Source organism: Octodon degus, unplaced genomic scaffold (assembly GCF_000260255.1).
Source record: "Octodon degus isolate 3935 unplaced genomic scaffold, OctDeg1.0 scaffold00218, whole genome shotgun sequence".
In the NCBI taxonomy this organism is placed as follows: domain Eukaryota; kingdom Metazoa; phylum Chordata; class Mammalia; order Rodentia; family Octodontidae; genus Octodon; species Octodon degus.
In genome coordinates, this window is record NW_004524794.1 from 602,454 (window position 1) to 613,084 (window position 10,631).

The 10,631-nt window shown below is 51.0% G+C and overlaps 1 protein-coding gene and 1 long non-coding RNA gene across 2 annotated transcripts in view; one reads left to right on the top strand and one right to left on the bottom strand.

Moving 5' to 3' along the window:
* The window catches only part of LOC111813734, a 15,319-nt gene extending 13,820 nt beyond the window's left edge, over positions 1 to 1,499 (bottom strand). Inside the window, exon 1 of the long non-coding RNA XR_002818906.1 lies at positions 1,120 to 1,499. This is a non-coding gene — a long non-coding RNA (uncharacterized LOC111813734). The remainder of the gene's footprint in view (positions 1 to 1,119) is intronic.
* A 215-nt stretch (positions 1,500 to 1,714) lies between these two features.
* Positions 1,715 to 10,631, top strand: part of Mecp2 (methyl-CpG binding protein 2) — a 61,009-nt gene continuing 52,092 nt past the window's right edge. The window contains exon 1 of the mRNA XM_023705326.1: positions 1,715 to 1,851. Within this exon, the coding sequence (XP_023561094.1) occupies positions 1,790 to 1,851 (62 nt within the window). The 5' untranslated portion in view covers positions 1,715 to 1,789. The remainder of the gene's footprint in view (positions 1,852 to 10,631) is intronic.

The following is a 10,631-nucleotide window of genomic DNA, read 5'->3' on the forward strand; positions in this document are numbered from 1 at the left end:
AAGAAGAAAGAAATAGCTTTGGATGGGGGCTTGCTCCTTAGCTCAGCTCTTTAAGTGGCTGCTTCAACAAAGCAGTCAGGCTCAGCTTGCTGTGGTTCAATCCCCACAACTCAAGCCAGCCAAACCTGCCCTGAATGCATTCGGAGAAAAAAAGAAAAGAAAAAGAAAAAGAAATAGCTCTGGAGCTATCGTGGATTGATTTCATGCGCTGTTGGGCAGATGGGTCTGTCCAACCTCCATGGCTGACGTGTGTGCGCTCAGGGGCCAAGGAATGTGTGGCACGGTCCCACAGGACGAGATGGAGAAAGTGTCCAGGGCTGGCCAGCGTTCACGCTGGAGTCCTAGCTCTCCCTTCTTCATCATCTCTTCTCTCCTTTGACTCTCTCCCTCTCAACTCTTCTTCTGGATGACAGGTGGGCATCACCAGGGCTGGCACGCACACCTAGCTGACCTGTCCAAGCCACATTTCCTACAATTGTCCAGCCACACGGGCCCCCTTTATTGGTCCCCAATCTGTCGTGCACAGTCCCTTCTCTGGATCTTGAACTCCCCCGAAATGTTCTTTCCCCAAACCTCCACGTGGGTGTGTGCCGGTGGGCAAAGGCACAAGGGAAGTAGGCATCAGGAGTTCTCTGCTGTGTGTCAGTTACGCTGTACTTAGCCGGATGTTCAGCAGGAATCGTCCCCCCAAGAATGGCATTCTATACTGTCTCACTCGGTACTTCCCACTCAGAGCCTAGTTTGGTGTCTGGCACATGCAGGCGTTCAGTAAAGAAGTGAGATGCCCATTCCAACACGGAAGGCTCCTGGTTAAGCGTACCACAGGCACGAGAGGTATGCGTCGGTTGCGTCAGGTGCTAATAGGTATCAGGGGAGGTCGCCTTAACAAGCATTCCTATCCTGAGCACCCTATTGGCCCAAACTCTTCTCGGGTTCTCAAGATTTTCCCAAAACAGAATGGCTGGATACTAACTCCAAGTCACCCCTTCCGAAAGGTGACCTGCTAGGCTTCGGCTCTCAAACTGTCTCTCAAGCCAAACCCTGCGTCCTCTGCGATCCCCATGCCCATCCATACACCTCCACCGAGCCACACGCCCGAGGTGACAAGACTGGACGCACCCGCTTCCCACGCCCGAGTTCTGCCCGAGTTTGCTCCTGCCCCTAGGGTAGTGTGCCGCCTGGCAGGCTCGCATAAAAGATGCCAACGCTACGCCTCTTAAACCAAGTCCCTGGCTCGAACCACGTCGGGCTCCAGGGCAGGAGGCTTCGTTGCTGCCACTGAAGGCGGTGATAGCGACAAAACTTCCAGGCTTGCTAGGTGCGTTCGTGCATAGCAGATCGGCCGCTTGGCAGGCTGTGCACACAGACGTCCTGAGTTGAGGCCTCCGCCTTCCTATCGCCCGCGAGGGGCCATCAATCCTTAACATTCAAATTCCGCCCACCAAACCAACTTCTAGATGCCCAAACCGCCTCTGGTCCCCAAATGACGGCTGACGGCAACCAATCGGCTGCTGGACAGGGGTCCGCCCCCTTTCCTCTCGTCCAAACAGACAGGAACTTTCGCCAATGAAGGGAGCCTCCGCCGAGACCCCGGCCCTGCCCGGCCGCGACAGCCAATGGAGGGCAGGCTGGCGGCAGCGCCGAAGGCGGGGCGCGGGTGCGCAGGTGCAGCAACGCGCAGGCTGGCCGAGAGGGCGGGGCGCGACGTCGGCCGTGCGGGGTCCCGGCGTCGGCGGCGCGCGCGCTCCCTCCTCTCGGAGAGAGGGCTGTGGTAAAAGCCGTCCGGAAAATGGCCGCCGCCGCCGCCGCCGCGCCGAGCGGAGGAGGAGGAGGAGGCGAGGAGGAGAGACTGTGAGTGGGACCGCCGCGGCTGCGGGCGGGGACCCTTGCCGGGGGGCGGGGGACAGGGGCGGGACGTGGCGCGGGAGGGGCCCGCGGGGTCGGGCGACAAGGCTGGCGGATGGCGTCCCTCCTCTCTACCCTCCCCCTCCCTCCGGTGGCGGCTGTCCCCTCGGCCCGTCACCCGCACTCGCAGGTGAACGTCGTCCTCGCGGTCGCCACCGGCGCCGCCTGCTCTGCGCGCATCCTAGCACCGGCCCCGCGGGTGCCCCCGTCGCCTGGGCTTCGCCGGGCGGGTTGCGCGCGCTCCTGTCCTTCTTGGGGCTTCAGGCCGCGGCGCCGTCGCGCGCCCGCGGCCCCGGCCTCTCTCTGGATCGCGCTCTCCCCGCTCCCTCCCTCGCGCGCCCCCTCTCCCGTTACTCGGCCCCCCCACCGGCGCGCGTGCGCAGTCTGCCTCCCATCCGGAGAGTGCGCCACAAGGGCTCCTGCGTGCTCACCCCCATCTCCCAGCTCTGCCTCCCCCTTCTCACCCGTTCCATGACTTTCTGCCCCCGCTGTGAGCCGGCCAGTCTGCCAGCTCCTTCCCCCGGATAGTTGGAGCCGGTTGCTGGGGGTGACTGTTCCCCCCCTTCGCCAAAAGGAGCAGACGTCGTGTGCCTGGGTCCCACAGCTCATCCTATACAGCTGGTTCTGCTCCCATCAGGATCTGAGGGCTGGGGACAGTGCGTCCAGCGGCACCTGAGACTGCCAGTGGAGAGCGTGCCCCCTGGTGCGCAGAGGTTCTTGGGGTGCCATGCCTTTGGAATCCGAGCGCCCTCCCATCCTCCCCCCCCCCCCGCCGGCGATCTTCCAGTTACATAAGTGCAGTGGGACATAGTATGTGACGGGCTTTAATCGTCCTGGAGCACTGAGGATCACCGCCAGCAGAAGGGGCGAACTCATCGCATCGCTGTGACTGCTGTCAGTTAGCTCTGAAAGTTTATTCTCTTTACTTTGGTTATGACTGAATCACCCAAACTAAAACTCAGGTTACTTTTACCTAGCCGTGGCAGTGTTTCTGTGGCTTTGCCGTAAAGCCTTAAGGTCACTGTGAAAAGTCTGAAAAGGTTGCTCTCACCCGGGAGACCCTTCCCGGCCTTGCTGAATTCTCCGTTCCCCCCCGGGGGGGGGGGGGGGAACAGTTTGCGGGCGGAATACCTCTGTGCTGCGATTTCTGTTGTGAGCGTGCTTGGGTGTGCGTTGGTTATGGCAGAAAAGGGCCCTATCACGAAATTGATATTCCTGACTCATGGTCAGGCAGATGTGTGCTTCTGCTTATTTTTCCAAGAACACAAATGAGCTCTGCTGAGCTGTTTGCATGTTGTTCTCCTGATGTTCAAGATCATTGTCCTAAAGTCTGATGTGACAAGACCAAATTCAGGGGGTGGTTGGTGGCTGTGGCACCAAATGTCCTGGTATGTAATGCTAAGTGGTTGAGATGTTGACTGTCACAAGTTTTCAGTGTTTTGTTATACTATAAAAACAAAGCATATTCAAGCTTGGGTAATAAAGTTACACTAATAAGCAATTACTACTCCAGCGGACAGTTTTAAGTTTTGTGGCTGAAATTTTCATCTGGATCTCAGCAATTTCATTTAACAGCAAAATTAAACTGACTTCTTGGGTCCTTTGAAATATGCTGGGTCCTTGTAGAAAGACAGGTTTGGGGTTCTTAGGTCTTTGGGGAATTTCCACCAGGCAGTTAGGGAAATGGGCTTAGTTATGGGCTTTTCAGGATTTCTACTTCAAGTCCCAGTAAGGGAGCTTAGGAAAGTCTTGCTTTTATTTTCTTAACTGGTTACATCAGAACCTGAAAGACCACAATCAATCTTGTGGGAGAACAGTTGATTCAACTAAACTAAGTTGACATGGATCACTTGGTGGCAGGTCAGCCGGGTGGCGGTCACTAGGATGCGTTCACATGTGTACACATGCGCTGGCCACCAGCTGTGGTTCCCGGATTTGCACATCTGAGCCAGGTGCGGGATGAATAGAGGTCTCTGCTTTGTTCCAGACGCGGTCCTCCAGGTCCCCTTGAATCTGTGCGGGCAGCTTCCAGAGTACAAGCTCTTCTCATAGGGCCTGTGGCTGACCTCAGTGGCATCTAAAGCCAGCATGTCCCCACAGCTGGAAGAAACCATGTATGGTTTTCCTTCTGGTAATGGCCTGTCACCCTATCCTATTTCCTGTTATTAAAATTTGGCCCTGAGTGCTTTACACAGAGAATACCAGGTCTTTGTGCTGGGGATATAGCTCAGTGGCACAGCTCCTGCCTGGCAAGCTCAAGGTCTTGAGTTTGATTCCCAGCACAAAACAACAACAAAAAGAATGCCACCTCTTTGTTTCACTTGGTAAGGAAGCTCCACACAATCTTCTGTACTCCGCTCATGTTTTTTGAACCCTGAGAGAGGTCTGGGGAGGGCACAGACCCCAGTGATGTGGAGGGCTGCGCTACAACTGTGCGTTGTGTTTATGTTTGTACCTTGCCAGAGCTATTTCCCCTGCCTCCTTTCCCGTGTGGGACCTAATCTAATGGGGCAGGGGCAGGCTGTAGGGTTTGAGTCTAGTAAGAGTTGTGCCCACCCGAGACACCGTCTTCTGTGTGGAGGTTGTCTAGGAGCGTGTTTCTTGAACCTACAATAAAAAACAGCAGAGGCAGACTTGTTCTCCAGAGTTCTCCTGCTACCAGGCTCTTTGCATAAAAAGCGATATGCCCTGAAATGCACAGTCCTTTATAAAGGTGACCATCAGTAGGAATCTCTTCATTGGACAATAACAGACCCCCCCCCGGCCGCTGAGTTCTCTCTGGGGAGAAAATGTTTGATACTGTCGTCGCACATGAGGGTAGAGCAGTCTTGGCCTGGCATGTTCTGAAATATGTGTAGAACAGAACACCTGCTTGTTTTTCCCGCCTTCTGCCCCAGCGTCCCCATGTGGGCCAGGTGGACACAGTCTTCATGCTACGTGAAGCAAAAGGACCTGTCCTCAGCTCTCCAGCCAGCCTTGGAGGCCCCGTGTTAGTGGCACCCTCTTCAGGTTCGAGAACTTGACCCACATGTCGTGGCTCGGCTACCTGGTCCCACCACTATGACAAAGGTGTGGTGTGGGGGCCAGCTGCGAGCGAGCAGGGCTTGGGGGCAGGCAGCAGCCCCACCCTGTCCCATACCAGGGGCAGGTGCAAGGGCTCTAGTAGAGAATAAGACCTCGTCCTTTTCTCTCTCGAGAGCTGCACGCACACTGCTGGGTCTGCTGCTCTGTGGATATGTGCTCAGCGTCGTGTGCAGCTGTGCTGCAGCTGCTGCAGCTGTCTGACAGGACCAAGCCTCAGGAAGGAGATGCTTGTCTCCTTGCCTAAGAACTGGGGCTGCTAAATAGATTTGGGCTTCTGCCTAACTACTCATTCTCTGACTCCCCCAACCCCATGAAATCTTGAGTTAATTAATCTCAAACTTTCAGAGATGGAAGGAACCTTAGTCCATCTCCCTCAGTTTACAAATAAAATAAGTAGTGGCCTTGAGAAAATGCAACTTTTCCCGGGCTTTCTAGCCAGACTGCTGGTGACATTTTTACTCTACTGTGTAGATAACCAAGAAATATCATTAACGGCTGGGATTGTGAAGCATTCTATGGTTGGGTTCTTTGTTTAAGGGTATTAGGAGAATTAGGAGGCTTCACTGAACCTCAACAGATAATTCAAGGTACCATCCAGACAGCTGTTGCCTAGTCCTAAAGGAAACAGCTGGGCCCGCCTTCCTAGGTTAAATAGCATGTGCCAGTAGTTCCTAAGGTATACACTCTACACTTTTGTTTTTAGTCTGAAGCTGAAAGTGCTGCTGTTGGGCCAGCAAGGTATCAGAGATTAGCTACTATGAAACAATTTAAGTTTAACAAGGAAACAATATCTTAATGACAAAAATCCTTTTGAACATGTGTTGAAAAACAAGAGAAAATGATCAAACTACCAACTGATCTGGTTGGCCGTGGGATTTGCTGCTCTGCGAAGCTTAGCTGTGACCGCCCTGAAATAGCTGTGTGTGTGTGTGTATTTTGGATGATGGCACTGCGTCTCCCTGGGTGCTTTGTTTCTCGCAGGGCTAAAGCCCCCTGTGTGATATTGCAGCAAGCCCTTCGTAACTTCAGCTGCTTGCCTCTGTATTGTGTGTGTTCTTTTGGGATGGCATTTTGATGTTGTGTGTTATCTCGAATGCTTATTCTTTCCTTCAGTGCTTCTGTATGACATGGTGGAAGAAGTACAACTTGCCAGAAATCACCACTCATGGTATGCTTTGTAGTGTCAAAGTGTCCCCCCAGAGGTGCCAAGACCTGTGATAGTGTCCATGTGAGCCAGCACGAGTCTTTATTTTAGCACTGCATATTATGTGCCAGTAATTTGCAGTTTATCCTTTGTTTCTAGCTAGGTGAGCTGGGAAATAACAGTGCTTTGTCTATGTGTTTATCTTCAAAATGTCCCAAATAGCCCTGGGAAAAAGGTCATGCAGCTCAATGGGGGCTTTCAACTTACAATTTTCTTTGTTTTAGGCTCCATAAAAGTACAGACTCACCAGTTCCTGCTTTGATGTGACATGTGACTCCCCAGAATACACCTTGCTTCTGTAGACCAGCTCCAACAGGATTCCATGGTAGCTGGGATGTTAGGGCTCAGGTAAGTAACCTTCCTTTTTTTTTTTTTTAGTATATGTCCTGGTTTGGCAATCTGTTTTTAAAAAAAAAAAAAAAGAAAAGAAAAGAAAGATATTCTACTCTTGGACAGTATAAAAGTACCCCAAAGACTAAAGACATAACTGTGCCAAACTGTGCCATATAATAAAAAAAAGTCACTTCCCTGAGCCCTGAAAGGTCCATTTGGGGAGAGTTACTTGATAGCCACAGCTCATTCTGGGGGCGGGCGTCAGATGAGAGCTGGAACTGGTGAGCTGCAGCTTCAGGTCCCCTGGGAGCAGGTGGTCCCGAGCGCCTCTTTGCAGCCCTCCACACACTGCTGTGTGCTCTGGTTTGAGCACTGGCTGGCTGCCGCTCAGTGTTAACGAGCCCCGGTAATCTGTGTAGGTCTGGGAAGTGCGTGTAGCCCTTAGGACGCCCTCCTGAGAGCTGTCCTAGGGTGGTGGCGGCCTCGGCTAGTGGTACTTCCGCGCTCCTCCTGTGGAGACCAGAGAGAACACCTCGACACCATCCACTTCCTGGGGCCTAGAACAGAATGGGTATTTTCTTAAGAAGCTGGTGACCCAGGTCACTCTAGGTCTGACACTTGGGTGCTGTATCGGGTGCACTTTGGATGACTTTGGTACCGTTGTGTAGACTGCAGTTTTGTGACAGTGAACTGTTCCTTATTTTTCAACCATCAGGTTCATTATCTCAGGCTTTGTCTTTCTGGATCTGTGATGACTCCATATTTGATATCTGACACCTGGATTAAAAAATGCTGTGTGGTAACACAGTGTTCTGATTGAATTTTCTCATTTCTCTTAGTACACAGAGTCTGAGTTTTCCCATGTGCTACATTGTGATTCCAGCTGAGACCCCAAGTAGTACTTTGTTGTGTTTCTCCCGTGATTTCTGCCACCTTGTATGAAGCCATTATAGGTACCCATGATACACTGTCCTTTCCAGGATCGTGAGGGGTGAGGTTGGAGTGAGTGGGGGCGGTAGGAGGTAGGGGAAGAAATGGAGAGACGCACACTGCCCCCAGCCCCGAGTTTTGTTCTGCTCCTGATCCTGTGACTTGAATGGTTGGTCCCCTTCCCGCTGGGGGGTGTGCCCTGAGCCCGGCTGGCTGACAGGAGGTTCTTTGTATTCCGAGTATTTACGCCGCCGGTGGGAGTTGCACGCCGGTGCTTTGTCCACTGTCTCGGAACTGTCTGCACTCGGCGCAGCATGGGCAGTGCATGGCTTTCGGCCGCGGATGCTCGCTCTGGAGGGGCGGCTTGGGTTTTTAACAGTCTTTCTCAGATTGCTGATGGATTTAGAAGCTATTCAAGTTCCTCCTAAGAAATGTAGAAAGGAGAAAAGATTTAAAAAGAAAGTCTCCACTACTTTTGAAGGAAAGTCATTTGAATATAAAGGATAGAACTTGTCTTTGATAGATAAGTGCTTAATATCTTATTCTTTTTAAATCACACATCTTTTTTTTTTTTTTTTTTTTTTTTGGTGGAACCGGGGATTGAACTCAGACCCTTGCACTTGCCAGGCAAGCACTTATCCTACTGAGCCATCTCCCCCAGCCCTTATTCTTTCTTTTTAAAAATAATTACAAAACTAATACATGCTTTTATATAGAAAGTTTATCAAAAAAAAAAAGAAAGTTTATCAAATGACAATGAAAGCTCTGCTTTGCTGTCTGCTCGTGCTTCTATTAATAGCTGAACATAGGTCTTCTCAATTTTCTAAGACTACACGGAGACATGCTTTTTATGTTTTTAACAGACAGGCTGGTGTAACACATGATCTACATCTCTCCACCTTGTGTATTTATTCCTCGCTTCTTTTCATTAGTGCTGTAGTCTGTGCTGCCTTCCCGTCGTGTGTTCTGCCGCCGCCCTCTTGATTCTCCCAGCTCCTGACTGTGGACAGTCATGCAAGGCTGAGCTCCCTCACCAGCCACTCGCTAGGAAGCCTGGCTGCCGGACTCCACTTGCTCTGGGTGGCCGTCGCAGCTCCCACATACGCCACGGAAGGGCTGCTTGCGCAGACTCCCCCAGTGCAGGTATCCATCTTCCAAAGCAGGGCTTCCTGGGTTATCAGTGAGCCTCAGGAGTTATTGGCCATTTGTGCCCGCTCTTTATGAATTGCCTGATCGTGGTCTGCATCGATGATTCCATGAGGATATTTCTTTGGAAATTGATTTGTAGGAACTGTTAATGGATTAAGGATATTAACTTTGTCATCATGCAGAGCTTTTTCTTTATCGTGTCTTTCTGATGTGTAAAATTTCTGTTATGATTTCTTAGCTTTTCTACTTAAAAAGAGTAGTATTTTCCTACTCTGGGAATCAGTTAATACTCATATCTTCTTCCTAAAAAAATTGATGTTGTACTGTATATATACATGCGTGTTTAGTACATACAAAAGAGTCTCGTGGGTGAATAATTGTTCTTGTGTTTTGCTTTGAGACCGGTGCTGCCCAGAGCCCACTTAGGCAGGTGTCTTCGCCAGGTGTCAGACCAGCTGTCCGTCCAGTCTTCACCTTTAGCAGATGCTGGCTTCTTTGCATGAGCAGAGCATTGCTTCAACTTTTCCCTGTTTTCTCTACCAAGTTGCCTCCTTTCTGAAGCTGTTCACCGTGAGGTTTGGTGCAGGCTGTTGTTGGACAGCCCTTCGTCCTCCCCACAGGCCTTCCTTTGGGCAGCTGCTTTGGCGGGGCCCTGTGCTCCTTACAGAGAGGCTCAGAAGATTCCACAGCTTCATAAAAGTAGGTTCACCCCTAAACTGGGAGAAACCTGGAATGCTGGGGTTTTAGATGAGGTGGGTTTTTTTTTTTTTTTTTTTTGGACAGGGTCTCTCCTTACAGTTTGGGATGTCCTTGAATTCCCTTTCTAGCCCATCCTGGTCTCAAATACAGCAGTCCTCCTGCCTCAGTCTCCTCTAAGTGCTGAGATTACAAGCATGTGCCACCATGACCACCTTGGATGAGTGGTTTTTGTAAAGCTTTATTTATTTATTTTTTTATTTGGTGTAGGTTCTCACTACGCAGCTCAGACTCGTAGTGGTCCTCCTGTCTCAACTTCCCCAGGGCAGGGATTACAGCTGTGTGCCACCATGCCCAGTTTCAAGGGCTGGCTCAGCATGGGGCCGACACAGCATGCAGTACCAGGGATAGAACCTAGGTCCTTGCACTTGGCAGGCGGGCTCGTAGACTGCCAGGCTATCTCCCTGGCCCAGCTTGGATGACTGTTAATACTTAGGTATGTAGTACGTAATGAAAACAGTGGCATAAAAAGCCACCCAGCTGGTATGGGATGGGGCATCCTGGGTTCCATGCCCGGCCTGAAGGAAAGCTAGGCTACATGGTGGAAGAGTGCCCTGCTAGCCTGCCAGCAGACATGCGTTGCTGTCTGTGGAGCAGCCACCAGGGTGGCCTCTTCTGGAGTATGGGGCTGTTGGTGCCACTCTGCGGAGGAGCTATGTGCTTCGCATAGGGAGGCTCTGGCTTCTTGACCCAGCACCAAGAAATATGTGATGTGGATTCTGTTTGTATTGTGGCTAAATAGCCTGAGCGAATGTACCATTCTCATCATTTTAAATGTATACTCAAGTGCTACTTAAGTACATTCGTATTGTTGTGCAGCCATTGCCGGCATCCGTACTCCAGAGCCCTTCTCATCTCGCGAAACGGAAATTTCCTACCCATTAAACATGAGCTCTCTCAGCTTCTCCTCCCTTTATCTTCTGGAAAACACTGCCTTCTTTTTTGTCTTTATAAATTTGAATATTGTGCTTGGCATGGTGGCACACATCTAATCCCAGCTCTTGGGAGGCTGACGCAGACGGATCGCTATAAGTTTGAGGACAGGTTAGGCTATGTAGTAAGTTCAAGTCCAGCCTGAGCTACATAGCCCCTGTCTCAAAAAAATTTTTTTTAGTATTCTGAATTCCTCATATTATTGTAAATTTTTCTGTTTATAATGTATGTACATATAAACAAGAATATGTTGGGGCCAGGGAGATGGCTCAGTGGAATAAGCACTTCTCTGGCAAGCGCAAGGGCCTGAGTTCCATCCCCGGTTCCACCAAAAAAA